General features: G+C 35.4%; 1 protein-coding gene across 1 annotated transcript; it reads left to right on the top strand.

Moving 5' to 3' along the window:
- Positions 1-10,531: 10,531 nt before the first annotated feature.
- Positions 10,532-11,387, top strand: LOC132062045 (uncharacterized). Its single transcript, XM_059454698.1, has 2 exons — positions 10,532-11,083; positions 11,181-11,387. Exons 1-2 carry the CDS (start codon positions 10,958-10,960, stop codon positions 11,385-11,387), a joined length of 333 nt encoding a protein of 110 aa, XP_059310681.1. The 5' UTR covers positions 10,532-10,957.
- The last annotated feature ends 16,213 nt before the right edge of the window (positions 11,388-27,600 follow it).

Below are 27,600 nucleotides of genomic sequence, written 5' to 3'. Positions count from 1 at the left end.
TTTAATAAATTTATTTCTGTATTTATAAAAAAGCATAGATATTTCAAAGGCGATGTATAAAATTGTCCATAATTTTTTTATTCGGTTAAATTACATTCTTGAAATTTTAACTAAAACATAATTTAACTAAATTATCTTATATATCTCAATTAATATTAATCTTTCTTCCACCACATCTCTCCATATTTATCAGCGCGGGTAAAGGTGAAAAAAATAATTAATTCTATCTTGATTTTTTAAAATAACATATATTTAAGATAAAATAGACCAGAAAGCCTAAATAATATTTAAAGCTATTTTTTTAAAACACATATGACCTCATTAAAGTATAAATATAAAGTTAAAAAAATACCCACATGTAAGTAAAAGAGTTTTCAGAAATTCTCAAATTTCATAATGCAAATTTAAATTAAAAGAAATGCCTACATGTAAGAATCTATACCAAACGAACCAACAACAGGAGAAAAAATCGTCCGAAAATAATAAGTAATAAATGAAAAAGGAGAAAATGAGAGAGCAATAAGAAGTAAAAATATCTAGCGAAGAAATGGTTGTTTTTTAGGTTAATAGATAAAATCGATAGAAAAAAGTAACATGAGAAATAAGGTAGGAGGTTCAATAGCTTTTGAAAAATACAATATAAGAACCAAAAGTAAATTTGACTCTAAAAAATAAGAAAAGAACCTAAAAGTAATTACTTGAAAAATTTAACATTAATTTAAAAATATTTGTGAAGACTACAAAAGTCCCTTGATTGTAGTAATATTGTGAGTTTTTGCTTTGGTTTCAGTTAAGTACTATGGTGCTTTTTTAACGAGGTCCAATGCTTGTTTGTTTTGTTCAAGGTCGAAATGAAATGATAGGACAATTTCTGACAACATAATATTAGTCTATAATGGTGAACTTATCTTTTTTGGCCATTGCTCAGCCCCATCAAATCTTCTTTAACTAATTTATTAATGGCAAAGGGTCAAATATATCCTTATGCTATCGAAAAAGGGCCAAATATACCCTTCGTTATATTTTGGATCCAAATATATCTCTCTCGCTATATTTTTTGTTCAAATATACTCCTACTCCGTTAAAGTTATCCAAGATAGACATCTAATCTTATGTGGCACTGACATTTGATGAGGTGGACACAATGTGACGTGCAACCTCAGCATTGCTAACCCATTTTACCCCTCCACTCTAGTTGTTCTTCCCCACAAAAATTTCTTCCCCTCCACCACCATAACTTAGAAAAACAATAGCTTAGAAATTTGAAGAGAGCATAACAATTATATGAAAGTTCCATGCATAAAAAATTCGGAGGCAGATTGCAATAGAGATTATAAAAGCAGTACTATAATCAGGATAGCATTAATGAGTAAAAACAAGAACAAGAATCAGATTTTGAGCTAAACGGTGTAGCCGCTGTAAGTGCTTGTAGATTACTTTCAGTTACCTCCCATAATTATTCCGCGTTATTAGAGAATTTTTCAAGTTTTAAATCTAAAAGAAAGGTCAGTTTAGCCTCTGTTTTAGTTGTTCTGTTCATTTGGGTATTTATAAAGTAATTGAAGATTTAGTAATGTGAACCCCTTGATACGCTACTGCTCATTCATGCTATCCTGATTACAGTACTGCTTTTATAATCTCTATTGCAATTTGTCTCCGAATTTTTTATTACGGAACTTTCATATAATTGTTATATGTTCTTCAAATTTCTAAGCTATTGTTTTTCTAAGTTATGGTGGTGGAGGAGAAGAAAATTTTAGTAGTGGAAGAACAAATAGAGGGGAGGGGTAAAATAGGTTAGGGCTGTTGCGGTGGCATGCCACGTGGCATCCACCTAATCAAACGTTAATGCCACGTAGGATTGGATGTCCACCTTGGATAACTTTAATGGAGGAGAGAGTATATTTGGACCCAAAGTATAACTGCAGAGGTATATTTGAATCCAAAGTATAACGAGGGATATATTTGGCCCTTTCCCGATACTACTTGGGTATATTTGACCCTTTTCCCATTTATTAATTAGGGATCTTAATATTTTAATTTTCACCCGCTTAGCTATCATCATTTGTAGTTGGTGGTGTATATTGAGTGTATAACAAGTATATAAGTAAATATACAATCAATGTATAATTTATACATACTAATTACACGGTAATTAATTAACAAAAACTTATAAAAAAATAAATATTAAGATTATTTTTGTTATGAGTTTTGTTAGACTGCTGTGTAGGGTAGAGATTCTTATTAAGATTAACTCCCCAACTTTGCTAACTCTCATATTTAATTCGTCTAGTTTGGAAACCCTGTGGTTTGAGATCTTAGTAATTCACTCTAAACATAGAATTTTGGATCTTGAAAATGCGAGCCTCAAGTGTCGGGACCATAAATCAGGTGAGCTTAGTTTAGGTCTCTGTTTCTTCTTCTTTTTTTCTTTTTCTTTCTTGGTCTTCTTTTGATATATGAAATGTTGTTGAATACTAACTTGGCCATTTCTAAATAAATACTTAGTCCAAAGTTTTATTTTTCTCCTTCTTCGTCAAATTTTATTACTAATACTCTTAGCCTTAGGGCAAAGTTGTTTTTCTTTTTTGCAAATTGGAAGATTATTATATTTCCGTAAGAGACTTTGAGAGAGACAATGCATAATTACAAAAAGATTGGTCTAGCAATCACGAAAAGATATACACCCTTACCCTAATTAAGCTAATATAATTTTAATTATAATAAATAGAAAAGATAAAGATATCACCCGATATTAACATTACCAATTACAAAGTTCATTATGATAAAAATAGTAACTAACATTTGGTTTCGATCAAAACGGGCTAAAGATCGACAATGGATAAAGCCCAAATCCATTTAACATTTGTTTCAAGGTGGCGATTTGCACCATTGTCGTTATTTGGGGTGGTCTTTAATTTTTGTCCCTCAAATTGCTTGTCTTTAATTTGAACCCCTTGGGTCCGGGTTTGAACCCCGCTACAAGTAATGGTCATTAGGTGAAATCCCTAATAAAAATCGTCACTGTTAAGATATGATTATATGGTATATTATTTCGACGTGCAAATTCTAACCAGATGCCATTAGATAGTCTAGAAACAAATGTCCTATTCAATCTGGGAAGAACTGGGCTCACAGGTTTGAAATTCGAAGTTAATCAACTTTTTGGGAAAGCTATAGTCCAATACCATTCGGCAATTTAGTTTAAAACATATGTACACAGTATATGCTTTATACTAAATATACATACCCGCACACAACATATAATATACATACCTGCACACAACATATATATTGATAATGTATAGATAGTGTATACTTCAGCCATGTTGGTAAAAACTACCATACCCTCCACTTTAAGGACAACGAGGCCAATGCTTTCGCTTGGGCCACATACCCCAACTCCGAGCTTGGATAGGGAGAGCCAGTTTTTGTGCAATAAGAAAGCCCAACCTTCAGGATTGGCCCAATGTTCCACTACTTTAACAAAAAATTGTGCAGATTGTCCTTCTTTTGGGGTGGTCTTTAAATATTGCCCCTCATATTTGTGGTCTTTAAGTTTTGCCCTTCACTTGAAAAATGATCTTATACTTGAGGTTCTGGGTTCGAACCCCCGCTCAGGCATAAATTTAAAAAAAAAAAAAACCAAATCGGAAGGCAAGGCTTGGGTCGCGTGTTTACCGGATCCGGCATACACTTGTTAAGGAATAACTAAAGTTATGCCGAACTCGGCATACTTATGCCTTATGGGCAAACTTTTAGTTAAGCCTTAACTAAAAGTCTGCCTATATGGCAGAACTTTTCCTTAAGACATAGATTAGTTATGCCTTATGCGTACTTTTAGTTAAGGTATAACTAAAAGTATGCCACATAAGACATAACTTTCCTTAAGACATGACTTTGCCTTATAAGGCAATGCTTTTAGTTATGCGCCCAAGGAAAAGTTCCACTTATAGGGGCATACTTTTAGTTATGCGCTTGTAAATGACTTTAGTTGGTATAACTAAAAGTATCCTTGCAAAGAACTTTCCTTAAGGCATAAACTTTGCCTTATAAGGCGGAACTATAGTTATGCGGTCCGCATAACTTTAGTTATTCCTTAAGAAGTGTATCTATGGTCGGCATACAAACGACCCAAGCCTTGCTTTGCGAATTTTTTTTTTGTAATTTATGCCTGGAGGGGATTTGAACCCGAACCCTCACGATTTCAACGCGAAAGGCTCAGGATTGCAACGCGAAAGGCAAAAATTAAAGACCAGCATTTTGAGGGGCAAAAACTAAAGACCACCCCAATGGAAGGGCAATCCTGCGAATTGCCCCCACTTTAATGCCCCCACTTGGGTTACAACTTACAAGCCCATGTTATTGAGCTCGGCAATACTGGATGCTAAAATTGTCCATGCTCTACATTTCTTCATCCACTCGTAGAAAAGAGATGATGCTTTCAGTATTTACTAAATAATATAATCAGCTGGTTGCTAACAACTTACGAATTATCATAAGAACGTGAAAATGTTTATTAAAGTACTGTAAGCTATCAGTAGACTATTAAATATGTCCTTATCATAAAATTTAAACATAATACTTTTATAAATTTAGTTGTGATAGGATAAATGTAAATTCTCTTGTATATGAATATAATTTTTAGTTGTATATATATCGGTTAATTTACAAAAATATTTTCATTATCAACAAAAATAATAATTATGAAAGTGTTTTACTTTAAAATGTTTGTGGGTGTGTTTTCTTCTATTCTACAAAAAGAAACATGAAACGAAAGCTAAAGCAATTTAAACTCACGAAGAAAACAAAATGACCAATTTCTTGTTGGTTATATTCATTTACATGTAAATTCCATAATCCTTTCTCTCTCTTTTTTGCCAAGTACAGTACACCTAACTTTACAATTTGTTTGCTTTAACTTACTGACAATTCCTCTTGGTAGTGATTCACATTATCAAGTATATTAACTGTTAAGGTTAACTTGCTCAACAATCATATTCCACCTTAAAAACTTTCAGTTCTTAGACTCTTGCTTTATCATCGATTCATCGTTATCCAGTTTTGTGCTTCAAGACTGAGTATTTTTACTAAAAGGTAGATGTTACTCCCGCCTGTTCAAAGTAAGTGTTTATCTGTTCTTTTTATTTTGGTTCAAAATGAATGTTCACTTACAATATCGAGAAGGAATTAACTTTTATTTTTCAGATTTGTCCCTATTTACTGAAGGCAATAAATAAGCAAGAGTCTTATTAATTAAGGATAATTTAGTTAAAATACTTATTTTTTTCCTAGAAGTTAGTGTTTTGTTATGAGGTGTGAAAAAACTGGACACTTATTTTAAACCGGAGGGAGTACAGAATATGGATGGTTTGAAAAATGAGAAGTCTTTGAAAACTAATATCTTACATCTTTCATTGTCCTCCAGTACGTAACTGTCTTCCCCTAATCAATTGAGTAATTATTAGTCAATTTTAGACTTTTAAAATTAAATGATACTCCCTTAAAGAGACTTAAATACAATAAGTGGTAGTTAATGATCAGTAATTGCAAAAAATGAGTATTATTTTAAAAAGTGACTTTTGGTTATTCTTTTCAATTGCACATAGATTTAAAAAAATAGGATAATGGTCAAAATTTGAGATAAAAAAAGAAGAAGGAAAAAACCATTGTTGGTTATAGGGAGGTGCAACATCACTTTGTCTATGCTTAACTTTTTATAGATATATATTTTATGTTTCAAACTCCCATATATTTGGATAAATTCAAAAATTGCGGTGATAATTCAATTAAGATTTTTTGATTTGTTAAAACTATTTGTAATAGACCCATATCCAAATTACTCATGTAAAATACAAATTCAACACTTAGTAAAATGACGTTATTCGATTTTAAAAAAATAGCTAGTTCTTCATAATTCACTCTATTTCGTTGGAGCTAAATTTGAAACTTTAAATATGACAAAATTAAGTTTGCTTTTTTTTTTTTTTTTTTTTTTTTTTTCTCAATCAATCAACTTCGTCTAGAGAAAGTACAGTTTTTTTACATCATTTTTCAAAAACTGAGATCAAGCCTCTTGGCATTTAAATGCTTTGAGATATATATCAATAAAAGCGATAATCAACTAATGTCTATGTGGTGAGACAATTTCCTTTCAACATGCTTATTCATGGACAATTTATCATCCCCGTGACCACAAACGAAATATAAACAAAAAAAACATTTCTTACATAAAATAATGAAGAAAGAATAAGTAAAACCAAAAATTCAAAAGGAACAGATATACGATGTGTATTAAGTAAAATTAAGCCTTCTAAATAACCAAGTAATAATTTCTACAAGGGTAACCAAAGAGATATATTTGACATTTATTTCTACAATCATAATGATCATTGGTTTGATAAGCAGTCCATTTGTTCCTCTTGAAACATAACAACTTGCTCATGATGCAGTGGCACTTGGTTTATCTCTACTCTATACTTTGTCACTGCTTTAGCCAGTTTATACATTTTCCTTTTCACTTGCTGCAATTGAACAAAGTCACAGCAAAAATGATACTAAACAATTTAAGATAAAGATAGTTATTTTGATAAAAATAATGACATGATAGAATACGCAACAACAGTATGAACCAAAAATAAATCGACTACGTACTGATTGACGTTATTCCATTTCAGTAGAAAAATAATTGATTGGACGATTGTATGCACCCTTTGCTTGGATTTTGTAACTCATTGTCCATGTGAAGCATTTACTTTAAAGTTTTCTTGTCGAGCTTTCACGGTGACTTCACTAGTTTGGCATGTCCCAGCAGATCCTTTAGTTTCATCCTGTTGTAGAAACCGCACGCAATGCTTTACATGTGTTTTAAGAGACCAGCAACATATTGGCTGTCTCTTCTCTGCCACATTGCACCAAGGGTTAATTAAGCAAAATTGTTATTGCACTAAAAATTGAGAAGTCAAGTGAGTGAATTAATTTTAGCTTTGAAATTGCCAAACTACTACGAGCAAATGTAACATAGAAAAACCAATAGCATTAGAAAAGATAGATAATATAAAAAAAAGGATGAAAGGAAATACGAGAGACACCTCTAACAGAGAGAAGCCGCGCGTATTAAAAACCAACGACATTACGATCAATAGTTGGCGTCACCTATCACTTTTGATGGAGGCCCAGCTGATTTAGTGAATAAAGAGAAACTACAATAGAAGAACGTTATATTAGTAAAATATGCATAAACATAAAAAAGAACAATTTCTTGTTCTGTATGATTTACTAACTGAAGAGACTCTTATCCAAAAGTCACGTTGACGACATGACCAACAGAATAAGTGAGACAATGCATGACAAATGAGGATTCTGCAAAAACAAATTGATACGTTCATTAGATAGAAGGAACACCATTCTCTCTTTCCAAATGATCATTCCATACAAATTAAATAGCTACAAATTAAGAAGAGGAAAGGAGATGACCTTTTTTATAATTAAGATAATTTAAGGTGAGTTATGAATAATCAATTAAGAGTAGAAGTTATGAAGATGAAGAGGTGTGAGTTAAGGATATCATAATTTTTTTAAATAAAATATAATTATGAAAAATGAGGAAAAAAGGCAAAAAAAAAAAAGAAAAAAGATAAATGCCAATGGAAGCCATAGAGAGGTGCCACATATGATTGACTATTGCTAGCTTTATATTATATATAGATTTGTCACTCAATAAAGGCTTCCCTATATTGATTGTGAAAATGTTTATTAAAGTACTGTAAGCTATCAGTAGATTTGTCACTCAATAAAGGCTTCCCTATATTGATTTTCTTTATCTTCTACCAAATACTCTCTCCAAAGCACAAACAACCATCCATAAAAATTCTGAAAATAGGTGCAAAATGATGGATGTGATTTCAATACGCATGAAAGCTCATACGTTGTAATGAAAAGCAACAACTAAATTGACGTTTGGCTAACTGATACTGTAATTAATCTAGCCAAAGCAGCTCAAAAGTTTGAGGATTCAGAAGTTTTTGATAGTGAATTTTACGATGTTATTTTAGTATAAACAATATTAAAGTTTGTACAAAAAAAAAGGTACAAAAAATTGTAAGAATGAAAGACAATTTACTCTTCAACAGTAAAACTATTTTAAAACTTTAAATTAAACTATTTAAATCTTCGTACTAGTAAATATAGTCTTTTACAACAATATCAAAGATAATATATTGTAAGTACATGTCTAACTTCTTATTTCTTTAATTTACCTCGCACTATTATAAATAATAATATTATTATGTGAAGTTAAATATTTTATGTCATTTAAGGATACTATACTATAAACAACAAGTACGGAAAAAATATCAATAATGATAGAGTGCAAACATCTAAGAAATCAGACATGAACCAAAGATTACTAAATTGCATGTGTAAACAGTTTGTCCGGAAGGCTTTTGTATTTTTTGGTTTGGGGAAAAAACATAAGTAGGCAGTTTTTAAAGAATAATTATATAAACATGACAGCATTAATGAATATCAATTATGACATATAAAATATTTACTACCATGGCAGTTTTAAACACAGGGGATATGGGAGGTAATCCAACAACCAAAATCGTTTTTGTTCCTATTTTTTGGATAAAATTTCTTATCAACGGTGGATATAATAATAAATAATAGTGGAAGAAGAACATGAAGAAGAGGCCGAAGAAGAAATCCATAAAGAAGCAGAAAATGATCAAAATGACCAAGACAAAAAGAGGGGAGAAGACCAAAAGAAGGAAGATGAATAAGATACTTGATGTCAAAATCTTGTGGAGGAGGAGCTAGGAGGTTTCTGTCACTGTCAGCATTGGGATCTACAAAGATAGTTGGTACTTCATGCTTTCTGATTTTCGTCATCGGTTTTTGCGTGGTGTACATTCTTTTCTTTTTTCTGATTTAAAAATGATGTGAAATGGCACTCTATGCAGATAACTAAAGGAATATATTAATTGAAAAATTAAACAAATTTAGAGATAATGGTAAAAAATATCAATTTTTGTGAGTTTTCAGCACTAGTCGAGGTGTGTTTTGATAAATAGTTCGTAACAGTTTAGGTAGTAAACGCAAACACTTGATAGTCCAGATGTCTTTTGATAAATAGTTGGTGATAGTTCAGGTAGAAAACGCAAACACCTGATAGTTCAGGTAGGAAACTAACAAAAAAGTGATACTTGAGGCGTGTTTTCAAATTTTAACATTTTTTTAAAAATTTATTAGATATAGGAGTGAGGAGTTAATACGATAAAATATATCTCCCATGAAATTAAACAATGTATTTACTCTCTCATCAATCTGGTTTTTCTTCCTCCTTATAATCTCTTTCTTGTTTCTCATGATTTTATTTTTAAATTTCAATTCAGATTCTTTAAATTAACTATTCCTGTTTGTCACATTGATTGATCCATAAATCAGAAATCAAGTTATTTTGTGTCTCATATTTTTTTAACTAAAAAATTCCTGAAGCAAGTGTAACAAGGTTCAAAATTCGATAAATATGGGCTCATTCCTTTACCATTTTCATTTAATATCATATTTTTTTATAGGGAGAGTTTAACACCATGACATGTGTCTAACCTATACAACATCCATTGCACTCTCATTACTAGATCAAAGCCATGTAGATTTTTTTTTGTGTCTCACTAGTATGTGAATTTTATTTAAAAAGTTTAAGGGTCTTTTAATATATTTTGGTTTTAGTCCACCTATTTTGTTGCGACCACCGCCTCGTGAACGTGTTGTTCAACCAGCTTCATTCACATTTGGTCACGAAATGACACATTCATTGTCTTTAATGTTCTTGTCATTGTTGTTATCTTAACTGAGACTATATAAAATTTGATTGAGAATGTCATGGGTGGACGGGTGGTGGGGCGGTGTCACACCCCAAACCGGAGTGGTGCGACAGGCACTCGGGCCTTACTTGTCGGGCACCAATGTACATTACATACTACTTAACTCGAACGAGCTATGGGCCGACAAGGCCATCACATGATAGTCAAATAAAACAAGGATTCACCTGCAAACAACAAGACTCAACGAAAATGCACACACACACACACAAAAAAACAAAAAAAAATAATATATATATATATATATATATATATAAGGGCCGACGAGGCCACCATGTGAGTCTGCACCTCAGAACACAAGGCGAATGAGGCTGCATTCCCTACTAAACACAGGACACATATCTACAAGCCTCTAGGAGCAGCATGACTGTTAGAAGGTTGGGACAGGGACCCGCCATACCCGTAATGCAAATATACAATACACACACACACACACACACTCAAGAGTCATCTAGCATACCGACATCTACAACAACTCCTGGAAGAGCGGAGTGCGACCATCAATGCTAAGCTGGGGCCGCCTACTGGGGGGATCCTTCTATCGGGCTCTCTGGACTTTGCGGGCACAAGAACACAGCGTCCCAGCAAGGGACGTTAGTATGGATAAATGTACCATGTATGCAAGGCAAGAACACATAACTAAAAGGCAAAATTCATAGATAACCCCCTAAACTTTACCACATTTTCCTCATGGCTACTTAAACCGGGGGTTGTACCTATTGACTACCTAAACTACCCTGAATTTATACCACATAAGCACCGTTTGCCTACATGGCAGCTCGTGTGTGCTGCACGCAAAATGGGCGCGTGAAGGGTTGTGTTGTTGCTTACATGGCAACTCCAACGTACCCTTTTTTTTAATAACCCCAAATTTAAAACCCCAATTCCAAAAATTCCAAAATCTCTCCTTTCTCCTCCTTTCTCCGCCGTTTCTCTCTCCCCTTTCTCCTCCTTTATCCCCCGTTTCTCTCTCTTGTTTCAGTTCAATTTTTTTCGTCCTTGTCTCTCGATTTATAGTTGTTGATGGCTATATTGTCTCTTATTTCTGTCTTGGTTCTTTCTTCTTCATAGCAATGTCACAAAATTCAGGGATTATAGATGAAAATGTTATTTATAATTGTGGTAATTCTTGTAATGTAAGAACTTCGAGAACAGTTAACAACCCAGGTCGTAGATTCTTTGGTTGCAAGATGCCAAAAGTGAGTAGCTATTTTAAAATTTTGTTTTTTGGAAATTTGATTTTCGGCCATTTTTTCAGATTTGTTGTGTTCATAATTTTCTTTTACTTTTATGTAGGATAAGGGTGGATGTGGCTATTTTAAATGGATTGATCCATCTCCAGAGGTTGAGCTTTTGAAGGAGAAGCTTAAAGAGGTTGAAGAAGAGAGGGATACATTGAAATATAAAATGAAGGAACTTGGAGGCAAGTATGATTCATTGAAACAAAAATTGAAGGAAATTAAGGAAGAGAGGGACTGTGTGTTATACCCTATTTTAACCTAAGTCAAAATAGTTTACAACATCCCGATAATTTCGGGGTTAATTAAAGTTAAGGAGTCGCCACCTAATTATTTACGGTGAATTAGGGCACCTAAAGTTAATTAAAGAAATTATCTAAAGTTGATTTGTTTTTAAAGTCTACGAAACCAAAATTCTGGGTAAGGGTTCAATTAGTCTAAAGGGAAGGTATTAGGCACCCTTTAAGACCCATTAACAATGGTTAACCGATCGGACTTATGGTTAATTAGGCTAGGTAAATATAGTTGTTATAGAAAAGAAAATAACTTTATAAGTGTTGCTAAAGTCATAAATAAAATATAATAATGTTATTTAAAATAAGCCTTGTGGAAAATATGATAGTTTGCATATGAGTGATAGCTTTTAAGAGAAGACTCGGCAGATTTGGATCTTTCGATAAAATTATGTCATATGGACATGGTGATGTGAAAAATCTAAACTTATCTTTCTTTTCTTTATTTAACCAATTTCGGCTAAAATATGTATACTTTGATAAATCTTGAAGAAATTATTTATAAAAAAAAGGTTCTTGAATTTATATATTCGTGTATTAGTAGCGTTTTGAAATTTTGAGATAGCAGGAATAAAATATGATTCTATTGACTCAAGTATATAGTTACGTTATTTGCAAATTAATAAGTAAAATAAATATTAGATGCTATAAATAGTTCTGACATAAAAGGAAATGAAGCTTACGGAATTAATCGGTCTTTCTTAAATTAACTACCCTTTAACTAGAGCTAAATTCCATGCTAATCTACTAGAGTTCATTTAGCTAAGGAAACATATAAGTAAAAAGTTAGCTGCACAATACCAAATCAAACACATAAAAATGAAACTAAGGAGCAAATGAAATCAAAATGAGCTCAGCCCACTTTAGGACTGCCGATCTGCTACTATTGGGCTTTTAGCCCAGTAATTTCTTTACATAGGCTACTGCGGACAGAGGCTGGACAGAGAGGAGTAATATTTTCGTTGGGCCTTGACCCAACACCGAATGCGGAAGACGAGCGAGTCCCTCGGACTCATATGTGATGGTCATGCAAAAGAAAGATAAGGAAAAGGATTAGTATATAGTCAAAGAATAAAGTCAGATGTACAAATGTAAACTCAAAGTAGACCGGTAGGTTGCGTATATGCCATGTATATTAAAAAATGAAATAGAGGCAAAGGGGGATCCAGGAGTGAACAGAGGGACTAGACAACACAGTAAGCCGAGTAAAATAAAGCCGGGACACTGCCATTGTAACTAAACACAGTGAACCCAACAACAGATCAAGAAGCCAAACATTATAACTAGACCTGGTGGCCTAGGCAAACAAACAAGGCAAACCAAACATTATAACTAGCATAATGAGCTTAAACCGGACCATTGCACAACTGAACACTGTGATGAATTGAAATATACGATTCCCATACGTGATTTCTAACCACCTACCTTCTTCATACCCAAACTTCATATTCTACAAGTATGTAAGTTCTAATCAGCCCAAGAGCTAAAGTTTAAACAAGATCTGATTAGTTTTGCAAATAAGGAAGATGGACTGTTTAAGAGATGCTACCATTTGAACACTTTATAAATAGTCGCTCATTTGAGGCAAAGTTCAAAAGAACAAAACACCTATATGCTGGAAACATTCTGGCGCAACATAGAGCCAGAATAGGCATGGGAATACCGATTTCACAAAGGGCAAACTGTAGGCTAGCACTGATAAAGATATAGGCATATAAGATCCCTGTTTAACTTAGACAAAGACAAATATTCAAATGACCGGAATGGGTAAACATGGAAGAACAGAAGTGATACCATTAAATAAGGTCTTATTTGGTATGTTTTAGGACTAAACCAGCTTATATTAAGAGTCTAAACCAAGGCTATACCGAGATCGAATAAGCGTAACCATCAATCGATATGTATTCCGAACCAAAATACCATGTGACTAAGTAAAATTGAAAACTGAATCGAGGTAAAACACAAACACACAAGTACTGTTACCACCAGACTGGAACTAAACCGAACTAAGACGTGGATAGATAAACATTATTAATTACTAAATCGAAACTAAACTCACCAAACATGATACATGCAGCGAACAAATAAATTAGACTTGATCAAAGTACATGAAAGAAGACTACCGTCTATTCTAAATTCGAAATCGCACTCGTAGGTTCAATTAACAACTCACTCCATAACTGAAATTCTGCTTCTTCATCAACCAAGATCTCAGAACAAAAGGTCCAAATTTGATATTCAACTTGTAATTCTCTAAACTCTTGATAGTTATCAACCTTAATCGAATATTTCTAAATCAAAACCAGAGACGCGTAGCTAACAACTTAGATTAAAGTTAACTTAAATTAATGAATCAAAGGTCTTAAAGCTAAAGTCGAGAATCACTTTACCCAACATGCCATGATAAAGATGTCAAACAAACTCAAATCACATTTTTAGTCGCGATTTCAACCAAACTAGTAGATAACACATATTTCGCCTAATCTCAACCGCACAAAAACAAAGACAGATAAAATTGACGAAGAGTAATATTTTAGGCTATTAACAGTAGAACAAGAATCGAGGTGAAATACGAAGTGACTTACACGACAAGAACTCGAATTCATTGTTTTTATCTCAAACTATAGATTCATTACACTAAGAGTACAAAAAAAATAAAAATCAGGTTTACCGACCTTTTGTGGGTACAAAGGAAGTGGGGCGTCGACGATCTCGAATCCACACCCAAACACGACAGACGATTCGAATCGGAAATCTCAGAATCCAAACCCAGAAATGTTTCTATCAAAAAAAAGCTGGAGAACAAAGTAGTATGGAAATTTTAGAGTATGCTATCGACCCAAAAACTTCTCCCTTCGGCTGAGGACTTAAAGCCCTCTTTATAGGTGTCGAAAACTAGGGTTTGCCTCATTTTTGGCGGGTTTCTTTCTGGTTTGGATTTTCAAAGCAAATCAAAAATCAGTCCGTTGAATCTGAGCAAACCATGTGATTTGATTCGAGGTTACCGAAAATGGTTCGACCATTTATGGTTTGTGAGGATTCGTCGTGTTTTGGAACGGAAAATGGAAAGCCTTTCCTGTAATCGCCAGAAAAGCTCAGTGAAAGCAAACGTATATGAAAATGGATAGACAAAAGGCTCTCATGGCTAAAGGTGATTTTGGGTTTAACTCGAAATGGAGGAGAGAGGGAGAGGGAGGTGAAAGAGATGAAGATGAGAAGAGAGAGAGGGGCTGAGGCTGAGAGTGAAAAGAGATTAGGGATTAGGTTTTTTGTTACATTCGTTTGGGCTGGGTCGGGTAAAACGGGTATTGGGCTGGTCTGGTTGTTGGGCTGCATTTTGGGTGAGTGGTAATGGGCTGGTGACGGGTGAGAATTGGGCCATTTATTTGTGGCCGAAAATTTGGATCCTTTCCCCTTTGTTTTAATCACTTTTGGGCTTCTAATTTAATAATTAGTAACTAGTACAACATATATTATATGAGGCGATTAGTAATTAATATGTAGAGAGTAAAGGATTTACTAAAGTATTGATTTATAATTAATTTAACCAGTACAAATCCTGAAGTGATAAAGTAACGCTCGTAATGCTGATAGTAAAAAAAATAGTAACGCTATTAATAGTAGTAGACATAACAAAATGGTAGTGAAAACAAAATATTTATTTCATTAATAATTTTAGAGGCCCGATAGATTAAAAGGGAGGGACGAAATTGAGTGTCAACACTGTGCAAAAGCCAAATTCAACAGGCTTATCGTTGTTGTTCTATGTTTTTTACTTACAAAAATTATCTTTGGGTAGTCTAATTGTTTCCTAGTTACTGTTTGTAATGTTCCTACAAAGATTTTCTTCTATGTTTGTAGTAATGTTTTGGTTATTAGATTTTGTGAATTACTTGGCTTGTGTTTGGCGTTGTGAATTGGTCGCAAATATGACATGAATATAAATCAGCAAAGAAACATAGCAATTGTTCATTAAAATGCTAGCATCATACATAGAAAAGAAAATAGAGACCCAGTCAACAACTATGACCTCTTCCTCTTCCTCTTCTTTCTTTTGAACATCGAATCCTATGCCCTCCCGGCACTTACACTCGCAGACCCAACTACAGAGTGTATCTCCCTCCGTCAATTGCTCGGATTCCAGAAAGTCTTTCCACCCGAGATAGAGGCGCGCGTGTTTTCCAATTTTGTAGGTCATAGTGTAACGTTTTTCTCCATAAGCAACAACGGCATGAGTTTTTTTGGTTGGTAAAACATCAAGAATATTAGTAGGAAGCACCTGCAAAAAAAAACATGAAAAATTACTAAACTATTGCAATAAAAATAGCAAATGAAACATGGATGCTAAATTAAACGTACGAAATCATCACTTTCTACGTATGACCGTATTAATTTCTTCTCGAAATATGCCAACATTTTTGAGGTTGAATGAACTTGTTTTAACAAGTGAATGGGATAATTTGAATGGGATGAAGAGAATGGGGATGAAGTTAGTGAGTTTTATAGATAGTTGAAATGGAAGATTAAGTGGATCGATTTAAATGGATGGGTGAATTCAATGAAGTGAATTGAATTCACCCGATGTGGTGTTTGATTTATGGCCTAATCGGTTGTATTTGACTCCAACCGTCCCATTTATTTGGTTGTTGAGTATTTTAAGGAAATTTATTGTCTTGAAATGGCACAACTGCCACAGCTGCCTATATTCCAATCCTATTGATCTGCCCCGTGCATGTTTGACTCAGTGGCATAAATTAAAGAGTAGTATTGGCACAAATTTGATTAGCACAAATCGAAAAGTACCATTGCTAATGTCATTGGCACAATAGTAATGCATAATAATAAGTCTAGCTAGACAGCACTGCTGCAGTTTACATATACTAAAGACATTGTTTCAAATACCCTAAATGTGACAAATTTCCTACATTAACTACTTGTTGGAGCTTCCTTTTGTCAAGATCCGGTTGCTTCGATGCACCTTTTGGTTTCTCTTGTTGGCTCTCAATCTAGATAGTTCCGACGTGGTCATTGCATCTTTTCCTTGCCATTTCACCACGAGCTTTATAACCAATATCAATATTTGTTGCGAAGCACTCTTCAAGTTTGTTGCACCATGTAGAACCCTCTCACTTGTTGTACCAGGCTTCAATTAAAATGTGAAACATTAGTAAATTGTGTTGAACAAAGATAAAGGCCAATCATAGAGTGAACTTACATTAAAGACTTGTGCTCCAAGAATGATTAGAGTATACACCAAAACCAAATAGGTAGGCCTACTTTTATTTCCAAGAGGCAAAGAAACCAAGCAGTAGTATATGCCTTTTTGTGGCCTGATAATGGTGGCAATTGACCTGAAGAAAAATCTTCTCTTCCACTCACAAATGGTACCCCTCTTGCATTTGTGAATTTTTTTTCTCCTTCCCCCGCCAGCCCAACTTGAGCCCTCTTTTCATGAGCTATCACAGTACGCCCCTCGTGTCACCACAAATTGAGCTTCGATCAGAACTAGCAATGATACGCAGACTCTTCGTTCTAGACTATATTACATAATTAAAAATATAAATAATACAAAGTGTATAAATTGTACAATTTAAATGAAGATGTAAATAACTTTTACAAGATATACTTATCACTGTGTCGAGCAACAAATAGGCATCTCTCGTACGTAACTCGTGTCACTACAAACAGAAATGGATTGAGAATAAGGAGTTGGTTGAGATTGACTTTCTTGCCTTTCATTTAAGGGTATTGGTTGAGAAGGACCACCCATTCCGTGCTACCAAACAGAAACAATGGGATGAAAATTAGAGACTTATATGTAACAAACTAAAGTTAAGAATATGACAAATTCAATTGTATTTACTCTTCTTCCACAGGCAGTCTTGTTATGGCCAACTTGTTTGCACAATGAACAAGTCATCTTTGTAGAATTACACAGCCGTGGAGATGAGAGAAGGTTGAGTATTATTGATAAATTGATCATGTACGATTAGCTCTATTTATACATATAGTAATTGTAGAGTCCTAAGTAGTAAACAACTAGAAATACACTCCTAATACGTATACAACCGCATGTACACTTAAGCTAGGAAAACTAGGAAAACCTATCGTAAGTCAACTAGTTATCTCATACATGGAAGACTTCATATCCATGTACGAGTCTTCTATCTCGCAACACTTCCCCTCAAGCTTGCGTATGAAAGGTGGTACGCACACTCCTAGCTTGCTTCAATCGTGTGAACTCCTCGCTTTGTCAATGCCTTAGTGTGAATATCCGCGCTGATCTTTAGTTCTCACAAAACGTGTCACAAGCTGTCCTCTAGCTACCTTCTCCTTACAGTGATAATCCATTTCCACATGTTTAGTTCTAGATGTAAAACCGGATTTATCATCATGTATAATGCACCGATGTTGTCACAAAATAAGCGTTGGTGCCGATTTCAAAGACACTCCTATATCATTAAGAATGTATATTATCCAAGTCATTTCAACAATGTTGAGGCCAAAGGTTTTATATTCTCGTCTTCAAAGACTGACCTCGACACCGTATGCCGCTTTCTGAGGCCCAAGAGATGCAGCTTGCACCTAGATATATTGAGTAACTCGTGGTCTGACCTCCTTGTTATCGCACAACCTCCCAATCCGCATCCGAGAATCTATACAATCTAAGTGGTGATCTAGCTAGCAACCCTGCACCATAGTTTGACGTCCCTCTCACATATCTAAGAATCCTCTTTACCGAAAATGTTCGTTGTTTGGAGCCCGCATAAACCGACTAACTAGATTAATCGTACGTGATATATCGTGCCTAGTTAGACGTATATCGAGACTTCCTACAACACTCCTATATAATAATGCATCGCCAGGTTTCGTCGCTAGTTGTAGACCATGTTTTTGTGCCAAAGGCGTGCCAACCGGTTTTACAAGTGCCATATTAGTCTTCTTTAGCAATTCTCAAAGATACTTCCTTGGACTGGCGGATCCCTCCTTTGAAATAATGTACTTCAATTCCTAAGAAGTTAGTGTAATGGTCCAAGATCTTTCATAGCAAACTCTTTTGCAAGTGCCATAAATTATATCACTAATGAACTCATCCGAGCTCTGAAGGATAATAATGTCATCCACATATGTAGAGTAAGATAATACCTCTTCTATTCTTAACGACAAACAATGATTTGAGACCGTTTTGCCGCATTGAAAACCAAGGTGTAGTAAGTAAATACTAAACCCGTCAAACCAGGCTCTAGTGCTTTGTTGAGCCCATACAATGCCTTCGAGGAGACATACATGATCCGGATATCTTGGATCAACGAACCCCGGTGGCCGACTCATATACACTTCTTCAAGAAATCCATGTAAAAAAGCATTCTTAACATCCAATTGCCTTATAGACCAAATGTTTATAAGAACAGTATTTAACCACCCTTATAGTTGTAGCTTTGACTACCGGACTAAATGTTTCTTCAAAATCAATGCCTTCAAGTTGCGAGTATCCCTTGGCAACCAACCCGGCTTTATATCTATCAATAGTGCCATCGACTTCAACTTAGTCTTCAACACCCATCTTGAGCCAACAATATTCATGTCTCAGCTGAAACAAGAATCCAAGTCTAATTTCGTTTAGTGCATCAATTTCCCCTCTTGCATACCGCATACCGCTGGGGACTAGCAAGTGCTTGTTTCACACTTTTTGGCTCCACATCTATCTTTTCAAAGAATAACGGTTGCGTAAGTCATGGGCATTTTCTTTCCTTGTGTCTAGTCATCACGTGATGTCCTTCTCGCTGCTTCTAATTCTAATTCACCCGTTTCGAGCAACTTCACTGATCCGAGGGACTTGTATAGGTATATTGTCACTATCTCCGTTGACATTAAACGATTTTGACAGTCAACTTCCAATTGTATGCCTCAGGATCCCGTACACGCAACACCGGCTAGTGCCTCGAGTTCCTCCATTTTCAGTGTACGAACATTACCCGCATGAACATTATCATCACTGTGACATCGTTTGTGTCATCTTCACAGCCGTTAGATCATCATCTTGTGTCACATTTCCTTCCACATCACGCGGGCACAAGAACAGTTTCATGACAAACTCGTGTTTGTGTTAGTCTTCTCGGTAGCTCTTCCACAAGTGCTCACATCATCTCTTGTCTCAAAGATTGTTATTAGATTCTAACAACACTTCCCCGAGATGTTATCGTCACCGAAAGCTCACCGTTCCCGCATATTAGAAAAGAACTCAAATAAAGTAGCTAGGCGAGTGAGCGAGACACCGTGGCACTTGGTTGATCCGTTTCAACATAGGGTAGAGTAAGCTCATCAAAAATAACATGTCTAGACACATAGACTTTCCTAGTCATGATGATAGCATCTATATCCCCAGGTAGATCGCTATAGCCAATGAACACACAAGTATGTTTTAGGTGAAAATTTGTTTTGTCCCTTTATATAAGGATAACACCTACAACCAAAGACTTTCAGTCGTTATAGTCCGGTTCAACACCATGCAACTTCACAAAAGGAACTTCATTCTTTTGAACTCGAAGATGGCATCCTATTTATCAAAAACACAAATACAAAGGCTTCAACCTACGTAAACCGAGGCAATCTAGCATGAAACAAAAGTGTCAATCCAAATTACTATATGTCCGTGTTTTCTTTCGATATGCCATTTTGTTCGGGGTGTCGGGACAAGATATATGCCCGATAATACCACGCTTTTCCAAGTGCTTGACAAACTCAAATTTCGAATGAATTCACCGCCTCCATCACATCGGAATATCTTAATAGTGTTAGAAAACCGTTTTTCAACCATCTTTTGGAATTTAAGAAACACTTCATAAAACTCAGATTTCTTTCTTAAGGGATAAAGCCATGTATATCTTGTATGATCATCCACAAAAACCACATAGTACTTCATATGTTGAGAGGACACAACTGGTGCTGGACCCCAAAGATCACAATGTATCTTATGTAAAGGAAACTTCTCAATTTTATTTCTTGAATCAAAAGGAAGTTTACAACTTTTCCCTAATCGACGCTAGTACGGCATAGTAGGCACTTTGTTCCAACTTCTAACATCAATATTCTTGCTACTACTCAATAATTTTAAAGACTTCAAACTAAGATGACCTAATCTAGAGTGCCAAATACTCTCGACTTCTTCCAATCCCGCGTGTTGCCGCTAAGGCATAGAGGTTGTTATCTTCCAAATGATATAGTCCTTTTGTATTAAGTCCTTGGCCGAAGTTGTCCCCGACTTCGTCCTTAACAAAAAAACCAAACTCATCAAACTCAAGTTTTGCACAATTATCTTTTGCAATTTTACTAACTCGATGTGTTTCTTGCAATGTTGGGAACTACAAAGTATATCCTTAATATGCAATCCCGATTTCTTTGTATTGCCAACGTGTGTAATATCTAACCGTGCACCATTCCCAACAATTATTTTATCGGTTCCTTTATAAGTGTGGAGATCGACAGATTACTGTTGTATTTGTTATGTGTGTGTAAGGGCACCCGAGTCCATATACATGGCTTCATCCTCACCGTAGGATTCGCAGTCGACAAAGAACCTAAGGCCCGAGGAAGATCTTCTTCACTCGATACGAGTAGTCCCATCCGTAAAAGCACTTCAAGGCCGAATGATTGTTTCTTCCACAACTTGACAGTGCCTCGGTACTAGTTCTTCCTTTTCCATTATTTGAACCCCGCATGCCTTGGTTATTCCGAGTGTTTTGGTTTGTGGTAGCTCGTCCCGCAGTGTCCGAAACCCCTTCCTCTTTGAATTGTAGTCGAGTTTCCTCTTCTCTCGATTATAGTTTCCTCTTCCCCTACCTCTTTGTGTAGTGAAAACCATATTGTAGTCTCCGTCGGGCATCTCCTCCTCTTCTTCCCTCATGTCAAAACCTCTAAGAGAGTTGACAAATTCATTCAAGTGGGATATGGAGCTTTGCCCAACACGACAAATTCTAAAGGTCTTATACTTTGAACCTGCACCTCGGGCAAAGTTAATGACTTTGCTATCTTCATCGACCGGCTTGTGTATAGCAGCAAGGCCATCACATATGCCCTTGAATTCTTTCAAATACTCATCAAGTTTCTTTGTCCCTAACTTAATGTTTTGCAGCTTGTTGCTTAAGTTGAACTCTTTATCCTTTGTTGCTTGAAGGTAGCTTCCTCCAAGCACTCCCACATCTCTTTGGGCGCGTTGTTGCATCCAACAATGAGGTACATACTTTCCTCGGTATTGTTCTCGATATCCAAGTCCTCACAAGAACATCTTGTTCATCCCAACTGCTCTCAGAGATCTTCTCCTTCTCCTTTTCATCAGCAGCCTTTCCAGTATCATCTTTGTCCTCAGATGAACCTGTCTCAGGCTTGTTTTCATGGACAATTTTTGTCACTTTCATGACTTGCATCAACGTACGATTTGAGTTCTCCAAATAAGGTAGTTGGTAGGCTTTAGCTTGATAGGGCAAGCGGCCATAAGGTGATGCGGTGAGGGCGAGAGAGGGACAAGGAAGAGGAGGCGAGTTTGAGGCCATTGTTGTGTTTACCGATAACGTGTTTTGCGGCGTAGTTGTGTGTGTTTAATGCTCGATACCATGTAGAATTAGACAAATTTAGTGGAGATGAGAGAAGGTTGAGTATTATTGATAAATTGATCATGTACGATTAGCTCTATTTATACACATAGTAATTGTAGAGTCCTAAGTAGTAAACAACTAGGAAATACACTCCTAATATGTATACACCGCATGTACACTTAAGCTAGGAAAACTAGGAAAACCTATTGTAAGTCAACTAGGTTATCTCATACATGGAAGACTTCATATCCATGCATGAGTCTTCTATCTCGGAACAATCTTCACACCCTTCTTTGACAGCTTTCCATATTTCTTTGGCTCATCTTTATCCTTCATTCTTTTCTTCTTTGGTCTTCCAGGCATTTTTCTTGGCACCGAGGCTCTATCACGGGTTTGTAGTCTTAGGCCACATCCTCATATTGGTAATAGGTTGGATGAAGTGACTATAAGCCTTAAGAAATGTTTCCTTCCTATACCAATGCTCTACATGTGCATCAGGATCTTGATTCAAGTAATAATAAGCACAAACAGCATGAGGGCAAGGAACACCCCTTAACATCCACGGCACAAATACAATATTTCTTATCCAAGTGGACAACAAATGTGAACCCACCATCTCTAATTTCAAAACCATGAACCCCATTCCATTGAACATGACACCTATTAGACAACTCCTTGTTCTCTTCCAATATTCTTCTTGCCATAGGGGCAATATCATCAATCCAAGTTTCAGCAAATTTGATCATGTCTACATGCCTATTCATCATTTTATGCCTAATTTCCTCTAACATGGTGATAATAGATTTATGTCTAGCAGCTAAGATCCAAGAATTAAAAGTCTCACACATGTTATTTTCCACAACATCACACTTGGAATGAAACTTGAACTATGCCCTACAAAAAGTAAAAGGCTCATAATGCATAAAATCCTCCATTATCTTGGGCTTACCCAATTTGGCCATTTTATCCATCTCCTCTTTAAACTTGACTTCAAAGCTAGCCTTAGAGCATCTCCAAAACTGCTTCCTTCTTTCTTCTCCTCTCCACTCTTTGTGCCAATTACTCCAAACATGTCTAGCACATCTCCTTGTCTCGATTTGGCGTGACTCCAATAAGACAGGAATAAGTCCCTTCCAAAAGTGTGCAAAGTACCAAAAAAAAAAAAATAGTTAAACATACTGAAATATCCTCTACTAAACTGAAATTTTAATTAAATGGAATAGAAATGGTACCTTTTGCATGTATGACATTACAGTCAACCCTTCACCATTTCCCAAATTCAGATCAAAGAATCAAGTACTTTATGAACCAATTCCAGCTATGTTTAGTCTCTGTATCCACCACTGCCCAGGCAATAGAATACATTTGGTTGTTCTCATTCTTGCCCACAACTACCAATAGCTCACCCTTACAAGCTCCTTTCAGAAAACAACCATCGAATCCTATTATTTTTCTGCACCCATCCAACCAAATTGCTTAAATGCCTGGAAGCACACATAGAAGTACACAAAAAAGTTTTTCCGAGGTTCAGTCTCCTTATCAATTTTAACCCAACAACTACTTCCTGGATTGGTTTGCTTGATCATGTCAGCATAGTCACATAATCTGGAAAATTCTAGATTCCAGTCACCCATATTTTCTATCATAACCCTCTATTTTGCCCTGTGGCAAACAGTACTACCAACATAAAGACCAAGCTTGTCCCTTACCAATTCCTGAATTTCCCATATCCTAATGTAAGGTTGAGAGACAATTCTGTCCTTGAACTTCCTTGCTATTAGCTTAGAAGTGCACATCTTGTTTTTGTTCAAAGGAATACACTTGTGAATGGGATGATAGGTAATCACCTTAAAATCACCTGTGTCCCTATCAAGCTTAGCTGCCAACACCCACTTACACTTGGTATTTTTACACTTAGCCCTCACCCTATGGCTATCATTTGGTCTTACCTTCAACTGCCTCCTATATTCTACAACATAGTCTGCTAGAGCCTTTCTAAATTGTGTTACACCATCAAAGACCATTCCAAGCTCAAAAACAGCCACCTTACAATCTTCATCATACCTAACTTTTTGCTTTTCCTTCTAGAAGGTAAATCTACCCCCCTTACAGCATCTACATCAAGTTGTTCTTCACTATCTTCACTCCAACAGTCAGAGCTATCAATATATTCCTCATCTCCACCCAATTTCCCAGCATATTTGTTAGACTTATTTTTCCCAATATCGTCAAACCCTCTATCTATACCACCAGCCTCTCCAACTGGAATTTCTTGAGTTGCAGCAGCCTTTTTTTTCTTTATTTGTTTACTTCTTTCTTGTCTAATAGCTCTCAACTCCTCATCTATATCTGGCCCATCTTCTGGTGGTATTTCTCCTAGATCTGAATCACTACTCACACAATCAGATATATTAGATGCTTCTTCACCTAACTTGTCACTAGTAACCCCATATACAAACTCTACGAGTAACCCCAACACCCTCCCGATCTAGGCTATCATAAGGTACCAAACACTCTTGTGATCTAGGTTATCGAAGAACCTAACACCCTCTTTATCTAAGTTATCAGCAGCCCCAACCCCTTTTGATGACCTAGTTGGACTAGAAGAAACTTCTGGGCCTTTTAAGAGACCAACAGGCCCATCAGTTTCAGCCAAGGCAGTATCCAATGAATGAAAGACATATACATGAAAGGGGTCCTCATTTTTTAGGTCTTTTATTAGGTCCAGTAGATGTCTGTCAGACTCAATAACATTGAATTCTCTAGTATTTGCATCTTGGTAAAAAAAACCATCAACTGATAAATAGCCTAATTCTCTAGTATAATAAAGCAATTCCATTAGGGAAAAGTAGTCTTTCTCGATATACCTGATGATTGGCACTAAAAAGGAATGGTAATTAGGGTCAGGATTTTCTACAAAGGTCCCACCGTAGTGAATGTGTGTAAATATGACCTCCTCCATGGTCAATTAGTAAGGTAAACCTGGAAAAAAAAATCACAAAATGATTTAATTTCAGCAAAAGGGCACACTTTTAAGGCATATTTTACGAAATGGAGCGGGAATATTCTCAAACACATAACCCCAAATCTGAAATTAAAAACCTAACTTTCTACAAATATAGTAACGGAAAGGGACGAATATATACTAACTTTCTAATCCCACTCACCACCAAGAAACGACTACTACACTACAAATATAGTAACGGAAAGGGACGGAATATTAAACAAACACCAAAAAAACTAAACTAATCTCAAAAAGTAAAACCCTAGCAAGCTTAAACAACCATTATGAACACGATTAACAACTAATCTAGAGAGATACAAAGGTTTAAGATACTTACACGTAAGATATTATCCTCAAAACACCTTTAATCGACGGTGATGCTCACCGTCGATGATGTCGCGGTGAGAGAGAGACGGGTCGGGGAGAGAGAAAAGAGCAAAAATGGGAATTAGGTTAGTGGTAGGCCCATTTACATTAGGAACCCGTTTTTTTTTTTTTTTTTTTTTTTAAAAAACCACATGGATTTTATTTTCCACGTGGGAGGCGTTAAATGGAGCTAAAGTACACGTCATCGGGGAGTATGTACACGCGCCCAAGTGTAATTAAAAAAAGGCCAAAAGGTGCTTATGTGGTATAAATTCAGGGTAGTTTAGGTAGTCAATAGGTATAACCCCCGGTTTAGATAGCCATGAGGAAAATGTGGTAAAGTTTAGAGGGCTATCTATGACTTTTGCCTAACTAAAAATAGAGAAATAAGGCAGAAACAACCTGAAACTCTGAATGTAACCGAGGCATATGACATGCATGCTTTTTTTTTTAAAAAAAAAAAAAAAAGACACACATATATAAACCATACTATGGGGCTGCATCATCATCATCAAGCCGCTCTCTGGGGCTAACATCTTCATAACGTACCCAACTGCAGTGGTATGCAGAATAGGTGCCGTACCCGGCCGACTATAGCGCGGCTTGGCGTCATAATATATATATATATATATACACACTAGACACTAGAAAAACATAATCTGAGAACATCAGAGTGAAGTAAGGTTGGTAGCCTCCGAATTCATTATGTAATTATCGTCATCAACACATACTCAATGGAAATCTGAAGATCTAGTGAAACATGAATCATATAATATATTAGGGAATGAAGAACATGAACCTTATGTCTAGTAGAATAGAGTTTCTTTTTATTGGGGGACATATTACGTTAGTACCGTTAGGTTATTGCCAAAAGAAAGGAAAGAAGAAACCTTACATACCTCGTTAGCTTCCTGCCAATCCAACCTCGCTGCTTGTCTAGCGGTTCAGCGTATAACAACGATAACGTCTCTCGTTAGGCTAAGGATACACTTGGTATATCACGTATATCAAGCGATACACTTGTCGTAACGAATCGGACAACATTTTCCCTAATTCTTCTATTTTCCCCCAAGTTATTACCATACTAAATCCACCAAATTCCAGCCACAACACTATTTAGAAAATCACCAAACAGTCCATACCACAACAACAACATCAAAATACGATTCCCTGCAATTAATTTCGTATTTTTCATCCCACAATTTAGCTATGACCTGGATGAATTTAAATATATCTAGGAAAGGAGAATTCTTACCTTATAACTCTTCTTCCACCTTACTTCACTTCGAAAAAATCCCGGATTCAACAACGCGACAAAACGGAACAACGAGATCGAAGCGGTGTGTAAAACCCGTACGTTTCCTTGAGAAAAATGATACTTTGCTCCCAAAAAGATTGGACCTCATGTTGATATATTTAGGAACTGAAATTCACGTTTCAGGTCCTAGAAATTATTTGCAACATACATAAAATTTTATGAGAAATGCAACACTTGAAAGAGGATCCAAATATAACTCTTATAAAGACATGTGGCAATATTTGATCTATGAACACTTTAAACACTTGGTCTAAATATACCTACAATAAAATACTTTATATCTTGTATTAAACATGCTTGGACTAAATATACCTATAATAAAATATTTTATTCCTTGGTTTCAAAAAATACCAGGAATAAATTTACTTTTAATAAAAACTTTATATCTTGTTACTTTAGAGTACTTATAACAATATATTGTTCAAATATTTGGCATAAGTCACTTGTAATAACAACATCTAAACATATTGATATTTAACTAATACCAAATATAAAATACTTGGTATAAATATTAATATACCAGAAGACATATATCAAAAGAGTTCCAATCGAATAGCTCAAATCAGTATATTCAGTATTTGAAATTCAACCCAGTAGACGAAAATAGGTATATCAGAAAATGGGATATAGTTGAGCGAATAATGGATAATTCTGGGAGAAGATTGCATAAATCGGTGATGTAGAGAAAAATTATTAGATCTCTTTCAGAATATTTTGAATACTGTAGAGAGAGAGAGATTTGGTATTAGTTGTGCAGTATTTTGTTTTAAGGATTGGAAAGAATCTCTTAAGTTAAGGATTATAATTATCTATTGTGATTCTTAAAAACAGCTATATACGAAATAAAATCTTTTATTTTTGTAATATTCAAAAAGTACTATTATCTATGTATTTAAGTCTTAAGA

Source organism: Lycium ferocissimum, chromosome 1 (assembly GCF_029784015.1).
Source record: "Lycium ferocissimum isolate CSIRO_LF1 chromosome 1, AGI_CSIRO_Lferr_CH_V1, whole genome shotgun sequence".
NCBI lineage: Eukaryota > Viridiplantae > Streptophyta > Magnoliopsida > Solanales > Solanaceae > Lycium > Lycium ferocissimum.
This window is presented reverse-complemented; position numbering and strand designations above follow the sequence as displayed.

Bases quoted from the DNA above. Each gene is read 5' to 3' on its own strand.
- LOC132062045 (XM_059454698.1), top strand. From the start codon at position 10,958: ATGTCACAAAATTCAGGGATTATAGATGAAAATGTTATTTATAATTGT. The intron at 11,084-11,180 runs GTGAGTAGCTAT...ACTTTTATGTAG, and splicing joins TTGGTTGCAAGATGCCAAAA to GATAAGGGTGGATGTGGCTA.